The 14,242-nt window shown below is 34.3% G+C and overlaps 1 protein-coding gene across 1 annotated transcript in view; it reads right to left on the bottom strand.

Moving 5' to 3' along the window:
* Window positions 1–14,242, bottom strand: part of LOC145288327 (CD109 antigen-like) — a 252,965-nt gene that overhangs the window by 94,561 nt on the left and 144,162 nt on the right. The window contains exons 19-20 of the mRNA XM_080136322.1: window positions 5,358–5,475; window positions 3,049–3,162 (exon numbers count right to left, since the gene is read on the bottom strand). Of these exons, the coding sequence (XP_079992448.1) occupies window positions 3,049–3,162; window positions 5,358–5,475 (232 nt within the window). The remainder of the gene's footprint in view (window positions 1–3,048; window positions 3,163–5,357; window positions 5,476–14,242) is intronic.

Here is a 14,242-nt window from a genome sequence, read left to right as displayed (position 1 = left end):
CCAGAATTATTAAAAACTGCTATCACAGAAGCAGTTTTCCAGCAGTCAGGAAAGCAAGATTCATTAAGGCATCTGTTGTAAAGTCTGGAGAGAACTGGAACAATCTCGGTGGAGCATTTTTTTAATAGCACATGCGGGATATGCACAAATTTAATGGGGCAAAATAAACGCATACATAATAGCATGACATACACACACATATGATGGCATGATTGATTGCGGTATAAACACCTTTCCAAACCGTCACACTTTTGGTCGATGGTTGTTATAGATCGAGAGATTAATTGCAGTTTTTCACTGAACCAGATCCAGAAAGTTTCCTCGTTCTTTTGAACATTCACGGTTTAGGAAAAGGGTGTCTTCGAGGGTTCTTCTTTGGATGATCGAAAAAAGAGATTCACTCTGAATGGAATTGAGCGCCAGGTTCTGGTTATTTCAACAAAAGTAATAAAATCTTTTGTTAAAAGGAAAAAATGCCGACCCGGATTTTGTTTCGTTATTTCTAGTTTTATTTTTATGAATTACTAAAGTAAAGAGTAACGACTACGTTACAATCATAGCTAGAATTGTGTTGGCGACCTATTTGAGTGGATTCTATGCAGATGAGTCTTTTTTAAATCAAGATTTGATTTCATTCTTTAACTATCACTTTTTATGGAATTCAACAAAAGTAAGTTGTATAAGTATGAGTATGAGTACCTGCACAAGCATGAGCCATGTGATTTTAGTCCTGTTTGATACGAGCCCTTTTAAGACGCTCCTTAGCTAATTAGCTAGTTGGAAAAATGAGCCCGATTCCCACTTCTTATTTTTCGTAATAGAATTATTCCAAGATGACGGCCTCAGCTTTATTTTGATCTTTCCTTCTTTAATTCATTCTTATCATGAAATAATAACATTCACTCAAACCTTATTTAATTTCCTCCAGAAAAACCGTACAAGTGTTATGCTTAAAAAACATGGCGGCACTACTGATATATACAAATATAATGATATTATAGAAATGAGACAACAACGAAATGGAAGTTTCATTCTATATTAATAAACTATTTGTTAGTAGGTTTATTAGAAGAGTACAAGAGAGAAACGTGTTAGTAAGAAAGTCATAGATAGAAACGTATTAGCATGATGAGTTCATTGTTCGTTGTGTGGGAACGAAGATTAAATATCTCGTGTGAAGATAGAATGTTCGTTTGAGTACAGCACGTGGAAGCAAGTAGGAGTTTGCGCAGCAGCCCCAGGCGAAGTCTGGCAGGGTCAAGATCCGAAAGAGTTAATAAATTCAGGTTTCGACTTTTGTATACTCTGTCACGTGATAGAGAGCTGACTTGTGATTGGAAAAGCCAGGAGGAAATGAATTTCAAATCTCCGTAGTGAGATGTAGCTTGTTAGTAGCAGCTGTCGGCTGCTACAATATATCTTTATTATCAGTGGAAGCGAATTAGTGCGGTTTTGTTCAGTTATACGGTTGCAGGTGGATTAATAGACTCATTTAATAATAATTAATTGGGTTTACATGGATTAATATGGTCGTTTTTTTTAAATGAATCACCACTTATCAAGGAGGCCATTCAAGTAAATGACAATATTGCAGTCATCGTTATAGTGGAAATTTGGTAAATTAGATTACCTAAGGGGACGGCTCGTCAAGAACTTATTCACGTTAGACTTGAAGACGACCATATTGTAGTCAGCTAGAAAGTAAAGAAACAGAAGGGAGTTCCACAAACGTGCAGTTCTAAGAAAGAAGCTTTGTTCATGGAATCCACGTTTAGGCTTAGGCACAGATAAAGAGTGGGGGAAATTATTGATAGTGGTTTCAGTTAGACGAGTGATTTTTGTAAAAGGGGGTGAGGGGGAGCAAGGGTAAAAGTAAACAAATCAATAAACGCATGCATAATAACTGAAATAAAAAGGAACTTTTTAAAAACATTTTTACAAAGTTCGTTTTTATTTCGGTTATTATGTATTGATTTATTTATCTAATTATTTACATATTATATTGATTTAATAATAATTAATAGGGTCATTTTCTTGAACGCATTTCAGTCGATTGTGGATCTTAACTTCGGTTTGATATTATATAACAATTTGTGACACCCACGCATCCACCTTCAAACGCTCGTTCTGATATTTCGTCTTCGTTGTCAATGTAACGAGTCGTAATTGCATGAAACCTTAGCAAACACCAATAGTATGGCTACAGACACTTTACCTGAGAGCACTTCATTCAAGCTCCTTAGCTTAAAGTTCACAGGAAAAATGAGTTGGAATAGATACATCGAGATTATTGCTAAGGCTGCTGCAAAGAAAGTGGGGTCTCTCTATCGTGCTAGATACTTACTTATGACTGAAAGTATCCTATACCTCAACAAAGCCACCATTCGCTCGTGTACGGAGTACTGCTGTCACATTTGGGCTGGTGCATCTGCTACTAGTCTCTCGCTCCTGGACATGGTCCAAAAAAGAGTCGCCAAATTAATACGTCCCGAACTGTCATCTAAATTCAGCCCCTGTCCCACCGACGAAATGTTGCATCCCTCTGCCTGTTTTACAAGTATTTTAATGGTGGATTCTCTGACGAACTACAAGCCCTTGTACCCCCTCGATGAAAATAACCCCGACAAACCCGACAAGCAGCGAAGTCCCACCCCTATACAGTTGAGATTCCTAGATGCAAGAAAGCCTTTTACTCTAATCGCTTCTTCCCCAGAACTGCAAGACTTTTGAATTCTCTTCCAGTTTCCTGCTTCCCCAACTGTACTGACATGCAGAAGTTCAAGTGTAATGTGAACAAACATCTTGCTGCTAAGCTCCTTACATAGTACCCCTGTAACTTAGGTTCCTGATAGCAGTCCCCTACATCAAAGCGGCAATGTGCCCTGTTTGGGGTGAAAATGTAATTTAAAAAATAAGTTGCAAATATAAAAAAAGCATTCTTGTAGATTATAATAAATTATGTTATTGAATTTCAAGAATGAGAAATAAAGCATAAATTATAGTAATGTTCTTATATTTCAATAGAGGAAAAAAAGAATTGCTATTTACCAACAGACTGTATGGAAGATAATTGTATACGACGATAGTTATATTGAACTCTTCACCAAGGAATACAGAACGCGGTACTGAAAAACAGTGCCATACTGTTGGGACGTTCTTAATCTGAAATGTAAAAACAAATTATATATCTTCTATAATATAAAGCTGAACGTCTGTGAGTGTGTCTGGTCACGAATAGGCTCCTATATGGTTGACTATTAGAGAAAACTGATCACATATAATGATAGAAGATCTCTCGAGACACAGGAATGGGTAAGTTTGATCCGGAATAATGATGATTCATTAAAATTATGGGGTCTGTGTACGCGCCTGATCCACAAAGTATGGAAATAAAAAATTGAAAAATTGAAAAAAAAAAACGTTTACAAGTGTTTTTGATATAGATGTACATGATAATACTTTGATAAGTATGTTTTAACTTAAATAGGGATGGTATAATAAAATTGTGGGTCTGCGTTTGCACCTGGCTTCCATAGAATGGAAATAGGTACAAACTTTAATAAAGACTTTTCATATCTATCTGCGTAAGTATACTTTGATAATTATATTTCAGTTTGAAGAAAATATGGTATAATAAAATTATGGGGTGTTCGTTCGCGCCTGACCTCCATAGAATGGAAATATGTCACAAAGTTTAACAAGGTTTTTTAATATAGATCCAAAGAATATTGTGATAAGTGTTTCAGTATGAACAGGTATGGTATAATAAATTATGGGGTTTATCTAGTTTATTTTTACTTTCATCATATTTTGCTTTGGTTTTGATACCTTCAAATTCAACCCAAATTTTTTTTGTGTGTGATTTTGTGTGATGTCTTTCGGCGGTCAGAGTCCTCCAAGGTCACTGCGGCAAGCGGCCTCCAGTTGGGACGGTATAGGCGGCGTCGAATCAATAGACCGCTGCACCGTTTCGCTGTCCCTCTTTACACAGACAAGCATGTGGCGTAAGCTATTGGATTCACTGCGTCTCATAGCGGTATAACCGGGGATCTGAGGTTCGTCTGGTACAGACTTCAGCCAGGTATCCAGCGCCGACTTGAACGATATACAACCCTTCCTTTTCATAACCTATCATACTTTCATAAATCAGTCTATTTTCTGTAGGCTGTTTTTGAACCCAGTCAACGACGGGTCTTTTGCCAGTATATATATATATATATATATATATATATATATATATATATATATATATATATATACTAGCATGGGTGCCCGACATTGCCCGGGTGTTTGGAGGTGTATGCTGAGCAAAAAAAAAAAAAAAGGTCAATTTTTTTAACTTTGACCCCTATTATGACCTCTTAACATTCATTGTTTTGGGCTGAAATCAAGTTATTAAGTTAGATCCATGTACAAGGAACCTATATCTAAAATTTCAAGGGTTTAGACCCAAAATTGTCCGTGGAGTTTGGTAGAGTTCTCAAAGATCAAATCGTTGAAGTTTGACCCTTTAACAGCCAAATTTCTGGCCGAAAACCGATCACATAGATTTTCCCAAATCTCAGTTCCCTGTATATCAAATTTCGAGTCTGTAGACTAAAAATTGATAGAGTTATTTCGTAGGGAATGTACACACATATAGATATATATACAGGGTGATTCACGGGAAACAAACCAAGCAGGTTTAAAGACTATCTTCCTCACTCTCTATACGTTACTAAAGGAGAGTAAGGAGCGTTCTAAAACATCCGTTTCCCGTGACTCACCCTGTATATATACCTACCGAAACAAAAGCAAAATAGAAGTGTTTAAAATGATGCATCTATAGGAAACGAATGTTTACAAGCGTAAACAGATCACGCCAATCATGGTAAACTTGTTTGATAAACCATAATAGAAATGGAATTACGATCGCCGGATAAGTAACGTCTACTATAAATAAATTTGTAAAAATTCGAAATTTATGGAACAAATTTAATTTAACTACATGTAAACAGAGACTTTTGAACATATTTTTGGAACTTATATTTTTAAAGACTTTCCTGTTTTTATTTTTTTTTTAATGGGGGATGTTTTGTTATTTTCGTTTTACATCTTTAGAAGAAAATAACAAAATAGAAGAACCACAAAATTTCTAATGTACTTCCCCTTTTAGAAGTTATTTTATGATCATTAAAATGAATTGTTCCAAAATCAAATTATATCACTCTCAGTTGTTTATCAGATTAATCACAAATTAATCATTTTTACAAACATGAATTTAATTAATGCTATCTTATAAATATATGCTTGATTAACAGTTTCAATATGGCTGTCATTTTAAAAAGGAGTATCAAAATACTCATCACAATACATACAGGATGTTTCTTCTTCATGACACTCAGGCCTTTCGACCTGTGGACAGCAAATGCATGCACGTAATAGTCCGCCTCGTTGTCAGCTCCATAAATAAAAAGCAACCGTTTAGTGTAAGCGCTGAAATGAAGTAAGAAACATTATTTGAAAAATTGCAAAAAATTTAAAACATATTAAGATTGTAAACGCAAAGACCATGATACTGTTGTTTCCATATATATATATATATATATATATATATATATATATATATATATATATATATATATATATATATATATATATATATATATACAGGGTGGCCACAAAGTCTGGGTACATACAAATGTCCACAAAGTTTGACTATATAATCTACAGGTTGTCCACAAAGTGTTGTTACATAAACGACCGGGTTCTCATAAAGTCTGGCTATATAATCTACAGGGTGTCCACAAAGTTTGGCTGTATAATCTATACGGTGTCCACAAAATCTGGCTGTATAATCTACATGGAGTCCACAAAGTCCGGCTGCATAATCCACAGGGTGCCCACAAAGTCTAGCTACATAATCTACAGGGTGTCCATAAAGTCTAGCTACATAATCTACTGGGTGCTTACAAAGTCTGGCTGCATATCAACAGGGTGTCCACGAAGTTTGGCTACATAATCTACAATGTGTTCACAAATGCTGGCTACATAATGTAGGCAGACTTTGTGGACATCCTACATATATATATATAAGGAGAGACAAATAGAAAATAGAAAGAGAGAGAGAGATAAACGAAATTAGATCATTTACATATATTTAAGAATCCAAGCAATATAATTGTGTACAATCATTTCAGATACGATATCAACTTAATATGCAATCCCTTATCAACACAAAAAGAGGTTGACATCAACTTAACATTTAAACAGAAGCGGCATAACCAAGTGGATTATGGAAAACCAAACTTCTATTTTTTCACTACAAATGCTTAATCCCCACTTGGCCCAAGTCGAAATGAGCGGATTTCGTCTTGAGAAAGCACCCAGCTTGGGCAAACTTCTGGAACTTATCTGTACCCCTGACCCGAAATGAAAGACCTACATCGCCATTGCCAAAACCACTAGAAAAATGGTTGCATTATTCTATTACTCCAGAAAATATCTCGCTCTCGATGCTATACTTTACCTGCACAAGAGTAAAATACGTCATAAGATGAGTTACTGTTGCAACAACTGAGGAGGAGTTCCTAAGAATACACTTTTCTAGCTTGACAAGGTACAAAATCGTATTCGAAATTTTTATCTCATTACATTCTTTTTCTCATAGAAGAGAAGTTACGAGTCTAACACTGCTCCATCGTTACTTTTTTTAGTGCTCGACTGAGCTTCAATCTATGGTTTCCCTGTAAAATGTTCATAATAAATACTTGTCTAGCTACCCAAGTTTCATAATTACTGATCATGTTATCGTCTCACCATCTAAGAAACGCCTATATCAACCCTTATCCTGTAGTAACCTCCAAGCCTTGAATTTTTTGACCCCAAGTAAATAAAAAACAAACAACAAATTTTAAAAAAATCAGTTTCGATCATGATCATACTGCAAATGAAACTCCAAATATTATAGTAAACCTAGAAAAGATTAGGAGAAATTAAAGGACTCCTAAAATTATATATATATATATCTATAATATAAAGCTGAATGTGTGTGTGTGTGTGTGTGTGTGTGTGTGTGTGTGTGTGTGTGTGTGTGGTCACGAATAGGCTCCTATATGGTTGACTATTTTAAAAAACTGATTACATATAATGATATAAGATGTATCGAAACACAGGAATGGGTATGTTTGATCTGGCAGAACGGTGGTTCATTAAAATTGTGGGGTCTGCGTTCGCGCCTGATCAACAAAGTATGGAAATAAAGAATTTGAAAAAATTGTTTACAAGTGTTTTTGATATAGATGTACATAAGAATACTTTGATAAGAATTTTTTGACTTAAATAGGGATGGTACAATAAAATTGTGGGTCTGCGTTCGCACCTGGCCTCCATAGAATGGAAATATGTCACAAAGTTTAACCAGGTTTTTTAATATAGATCCACAGAATATTGTGATAAGTGTTTCAGTGTGAACAGGTATGGTATAATAAATTATGGGGTTTATCTATTTTATTTTTACTTTCATCATATTTTGCTTTGGTTTTGATACCCCCCAAATTCGAAGCTATCTCTTTACAACCCTTCCTTTTCATAACCTATCATACTTTCATAAATCAGAGTCCATTTTCTGTAGGCTGTTTTTGAACCCAGTCAACGACGGGTCTTTTGCTAGTATATATATATATATATATATATATATATATATATATATATATATATATATATATATACATATATATATACATATATATATATATATATATATATATATATATATATATATATATATATATATATATATATATATATATATATGTTTTTATTCAGACAGGTATTGTTAAATAGCACAGAGTGTTTTTGCTTAATGAACTTTTTTGTAATTTTTCCATTTTTCAAATGGACATTCTTATGTCTTGGTTGGATTTATGTAGGAAAGCTTCGTGCTATATGCACACACACACACACACACACACACACACACACACATATATATATATATATATGCATAGATCATCGTATAACGATTAGATCACTCTGTGACTGACGTAAAGAACATTCAAATAAAAATGTTTAAATTCACATAAAAACGTTTGTTTTTTTACACATGAGACGCTTCACTATTTCAAATGTAATTTGAAATGAAACATCCAGATGGCTTCATTTTTTTCTAATTAAACCAACGATGGGAGATGACATGTTGATTTTCTGTCCATCTTATTTCTCGAATACACTTAACAGGGGATCAACCTTTCTTTGGACTACTGCCCTATCCGCAAGAATAATTTCCATGATTTCAGCTGCATTGAAAATTTTCCAAGCGGACTAATTATATTCAAATGGATTTAGGGTTATTGTAGGTACAGTACGTTAGTGTAGATATTTAGAGTGTCTACTTAAGGGGGCGGTTCATCAGGAATTTGTTAACGTTGGACTTGAACACATCCAAGTTGTAGTCAGGTGGGAAGCAGGCAGACGGAACAGAGTTCCACAGGCGTGCAGTTCTAAGAAAGAAGCTTTGTTCATGAAATCTACGTTTTGATTTAGGCATAGATAAAGAGTGGAGAAAGTTTTTGACAGTGGATTCAGCTAGACAGATGTTTTTTTGTAAAAGATTGGCGAGGGGGGGACCAGAGATTGGAGTTCAGACGAGCACCTGCCATGGAAATAACGATAAAACAAAGATAGGCTTGCAACGTCTCTTCTGTGGGAGAGAGGTTGCAGGGAAGAGAAAGGGCATCCCCCACTAAGTCACGAAGTCTATTTTGTATTCTGTTAAGGCAGGATAGTCTGTTTTTAGCAACTCCTGCCCAGATATGGCAGCAGTATTCCATCCTTGGACGTACTTGGCTTTTATATAGATAGAGAATTGCATCAGTAGTGAGATATCTTCTGGAGCGGTAGAAGGATCCCACCATCTTTCCAGCGACCTTGGCAACAGACTTGATGTACGTGTTTTGCAATTTATGACTATAAAAAATTGCGGTTTCATTTAATGGCATAACCAGCAAATTCTAGCATTGCTACAAATATAATTTGCTGATTTATTTCTGTCCTCTGATGCGAAGAATAGCAAGAATCGCATGCATAATATAGACTTTGTAAATTGTCTTTTGATTGTAAATTTCAACTCAGTTTTAATTTCTTTTATCTTATATATGATGGACTCTCCGTCGATTTTCGACGTATGAGACTCCGACAATTGACCTGAAGGTCTAGAACTCAGCGTGTCGACATTCACTTAGACGTATGTGGCACTTTAGTCCTGCTATAGACTTGCAATGGCAACCGCAGTGGTGACAGACATATAAATGAGAGAATTTAGCTCCACACTGCTCAGTATTATTTTTTGACTTGATTCTCGCTTCTTTTAGTTTTTCGATGCAAAACGCCGAGAACTCCTTGATTTTTCTGTCACACATTTCTATCCACTTCCTTCTGTCTTTTGCAGTTAGCTCAATGTTGTTATATTCAATATTTAGAACCTGCAAATTAGACTTTATTTTGTCTTTGTAACGTAACCATGGTCGTCCCACGTTTCGACGGCCTCTGTCTAATTGGCCATACAGAAGTTGCTTCGGTATCCTATCATCATCCATTCCATATATATATATATATATATATATATATATATATATATATATATATAGTGCTAAATTTTTTGAAAATTCAATGTCCAATGAGGGGGAACTGTTTAACTTCAAACGTAGTATACAAATGTGAAGTTATAACAAATAATAAAACTAAAGTATACACTGGAACTTGCTTTAAGGACAGATATCGTAATCACCTAGCATCGTTTAAAAATGAAACTGAGAAAGAAAATAACACAAAAATAACGAAAACAACAACAATGTAAATAAAAATGAAAACAACAATAGAAAGGATCATAACAATAGTGACAACTACAACTACTATAACGAAAATAGAAACAGAACCAATAGTAATAGCGAAAACAATCGGAAAAAAACAAAGAAAAACTCAACCACTTTAGCAGTATGGATTAAGGAATTAAAGGAAAATAAAACTGAATATAAATTAAGATGGTCAATAATTGATAAGGGGTAAAATATAAACCTAGCAAATCGAAAAGATGCAACCTATTTATATTAGAATCTTACCATATACTAATATCAAAAGAAAAATTATTAAACAAAAGACTAGATGTAATCCACAGGTGTTTGCGCAGAAACAAATATTTCATTTCACGCACTAGAGCAGATTAGGAAAAAAATGCAAGGGAGGTAATCCTAGATAAAAAATGATACCACGAGAGTGACTTCCCCTGCATCGGGTAATATAATACAAAGTCAAACACTAAAAAACAAAAACAATATTAAAATAAACACGCATAAATAGGAATAAAATTATATGATAAGTGGGGAATAAACAAATAGAAAAAACAAAAATAAATGATTAATAAATAAAAAATAAAAATACGAAAGTACGGGTTAAAACGGAAAACTATTTTTACATAACACCAAAAGATGGAGGAAGTGAGGAAGCATGGCTTTGGAAATCTTTTTACCCAAATACGATGTTCAGCATGTTAAAAATATACCATTTGTTGTAAAAATCTAATGGATAAACATCTGAAGAAGTTGGTGGGGAAATGATATTTTTACGGAAACATAAATCGTAAAATTGCCAACTCATCCATGAAACAGATGTAATGGAAAAATCCAGGAAATAAACGAAGGTTATAAAAATAACACGTGAGTCTTTGAATTTTCAACAAAATTTTGCACTATATATGCTCTGACCCTATTAAATAGACGCATTGAGCCTCACTCAAAATTAACGGTGAATGGTTTTAAAATAACAATCTAGACCCGTTAAACGAAAACGGTTTACATTGAAAGTAACAATATTTCAAAAAAAAACTTAATATATATATAGTAATTGTCTGTATTTTTGAGATAAGGTGTTTTCATTGATTGAGATTGTCGGACTGACTTCCTCGTCTTGGTTGTTATTGTCACAACGTTTCGGCCGTTTCGCCCTCCGGCATTCGTCAGGTGTTTTGTATCGAACTGGGGAACCGTTTGTTAGGAGTCTCGAACCCAACCCTTTATTATTATTATTATGGGGGTACCGTGTTCGGACTCCAGCAATGCAATTTGGACACCTCTGATAGAGAGAGAAAACCTTGAATAACAACATAGGTTTAACATTAACAAAAAAACAACTAAGAATTGTCCTAGTGACATATGGGCGAGTGGTCCTGGACCTTGTATCAAAGTTTACAGTTACCCAAAAGGTGCTGAGTTCAATCCTGAACGAAGGCAGTGAAAAAGTAACATTAAAAACAGAGAATCGGCAACTATGTCCCAAAGCCTAGCTGGAGTCCGAACACGGTACCCCCATAATAATAATAAAGGGTTGGGTTCGAGACTCCTAACAGATAAAAGAAATGAGACGTATTTTATCTTAAAAAGGTGTGGGTATGTGAAAAAGAAGCCATTTCTTAAATTTGATAAGGCAGTTTTGTAAAAAAGAGAAAGAAAAAAACGCATACATATATATATACAAATAAATATACATAAAAATAAACATGCATGCAATATGTACCCGTTTAAAGAGAGAGTTTTTTTGCACAAAAATATAAAAGTCAATTGTAATTCATGCGCGCCTTAAAATAAGCATGCAAAAAGTATTTGTTGAAAAGGAAAATTACAAAGAAGAGGTTTTAAAAAAGTGATTGTTTTTTTATTTCAGCGAAAGTATTAGTTACGCATTAGTATATTAAAGTTTTAATACAAACAAAATGGATACAGTTTCACGTCTTGTCCAGGACTACTTTTTTTTTTTGATATATAGAAATTAGTCGAATCTCCCAACAAGTTTTGAGAAAAAACGCTTAAACTTTATTCTTGTGGCGGGTTTCGTGAATACATCAGCGATATTTTGTTCTGATGATATGTAATTCTAAATTCCTTTTTTACCTCGTTTTTTATGAAATCGTATTTTATATCTATATGTTTAGATCTTTGGTTGATTATCCTGTTCTGTGCTAAGACTATGCTGTCTTGATTATCACAATTAATTACTATTGGGCTTTTAGTTAATTCTGGCTCTAAAATAGTCTTTATGATATTTTTAAGGTAGATTGCTTCCTGGGTCGTGTGTGTGATCGCGATAAATTCTGCTTCACACGTAGAGAGAGATACAATCTTTTGCTTTTTAGACTTCCATGAAATAATAGGTCCATTTTCTGAGAGTCTGAAACAATATCCAGATATACTTTTTCGATCTTCGTCGTTTCCCCAATTTGAATCTGAAAATCCTTCTAATTTTAGGGGATTTTTTGATTTTCTAAATACTAATTTCTGTTCTTTGTTTCCTTTTAAATAACGCAGGACTTGTTTAGCTCTGTTTAAATCCTTCATTGTCGGTCGTGATAATTTTTGTGACAGTTTTGTTACTGTATAGCATATGTCGGGTCGGGTCGCAGTCATTAAATATACAAGACTACCTATAATTTCGCGGTATCATTTATTATTTCAGATTCTGTGTGTATATTTTTATTAATATCATTTTCGACCGGTGTAGAGCGTTTCTTGAACTCTCCCATTCCAAATTTTAATAGTATTTTGTCGATGTATCTCGATTGATATTTGCCAAGATCGGTCATTTTGAATCTTTTACTTAATTTGTTCTTAACATCGGTTAACATTATGTCACAATTTGATGCGATTAAAATATCATCGATCCACAAAACAAAAATCAGTAGTTTACCGTCTTTGTGTTGGGTATATAAACGGGGGTCTACAGCGCATTGTCTAAATTGTTGTTTAATATAATCATGGAATACTGTGTTCCAACACTGAGCACTCTGCTTTAGACCATATAATGACATGTTAAGTCGCCACACGCTATTTTTATTTTTCATTATAAATCGCTCTGGAGGGGGTAATATAAATTTTACAGTCTATTGGGGCATTCAAATAAGCATTTTTTACGTCCATTTGATGGATATTTAGGTCATATTGCGATGCGATCTGCAGTAAAATTCTGATTGTCATTAGGTTTGTGGTCGGTGAAAACGTAGAAAAATATTCTCTACCGTAAATCTGAGAGTACCCTTTAGCAACAAATCTAGCTTTGTACTGTTCTACGCCTGATGCTGTGGTCCTTTTTGTAAAGACCCATCTTGTAGAAATAGCATGTTTATCTTTTGGGAGAGACACTACCGTATAGGTATCATTTTCGGTTAAGGCATCTATTTCTTTTTTTCATGGCAATTATCCATTCATCACAATGTTCTGAATTAATTGCTCCGTTAAATTTTTTGGCACATTTTCCATTGAATATCAATAGTTGATTTGATAATCTTTTATATTGTCGACAACAAAAAAATAAGGTCGCCGTCTATTTCTTTTGAGATATCTTTCGACATCATCATCATCATCATCATCATCATCATGGATACTCTTGTCTCCATCATTTTTATTGTCTTCGTTTGTTTTAATAATTTGAGGAAATATAATTTCATCTTCTTGATATGACTGGTTTTCGTCTTTAAAATTAAACGTGTCTGTGAATTTTACACATCGGATTCTTTTTATTTTATTTTTCTTTTGAAAAATACTAAATTGGCTGGACTGTTTTTATCGTATCCAAGAAATACACCTCTATCGGCTTTAATATTCAATTTACTCTTTTTATCTATATATGCGAAGCAAGTTGAACCAAATATATGCATTCTACTTAAATTTGTTTTTTACCACAGAAAGCTTCATATGGAGTTTTAGATAGTGTTTTGTTAAAACACATTATGCGTATATAGGCTGCTGCCATAAGTGCGTACGTCTAGAGCTGTTTGGGGAGTTTGATTCAATGAGTAGGCATCTTGCCATTTCAAAAAGTGTTCGCCACGCTCTTTCAGCAGTCCCGTTTTGGTGTGGCGATCTAGGAGCTGATTCTTCATGCTTGATATGATGATTAATTAATAAAAGTTCAAAGTCTTTATTGATGAATTCCGTACCGTTGTCAGAGCGAATACACTTTACTTCACCGTAGGGAGCCATGTCGGCTAAATATTTTTTAGGTGCTAGCAGGGTATCAGATTTATTCTTTAAAAAGTAAACCATTATTAAACCTGAATGGTCATCTACAAAATTCAACACATATCTATCATGTCTCTACGCATCGGTTCCACGGGATCATTCAAGTCACAATGCACCATTAATAGGATTTTTTGGCCTTCTTGTCTGGTATCTTGCTTTGATAACAGAGCCCTCCACATTTTGGTATCTGCTATCTT

Source organism: Euprymna scolopes, chromosome 2 (assembly GCF_053919585.1).
Source record: "Euprymna scolopes isolate OS-2025 chromosome 2, ASM5391958v1, whole genome shotgun sequence".
Lineage (NCBI taxonomy): Eukaryota > Metazoa > Mollusca > Cephalopoda > Sepiida > Sepiolidae > Euprymna > Euprymna scolopes.
The sequence above is the reverse complement of the archived record's forward strand: the minus strand, read 5'-3'. Positions and strand labels throughout refer to the sequence as shown.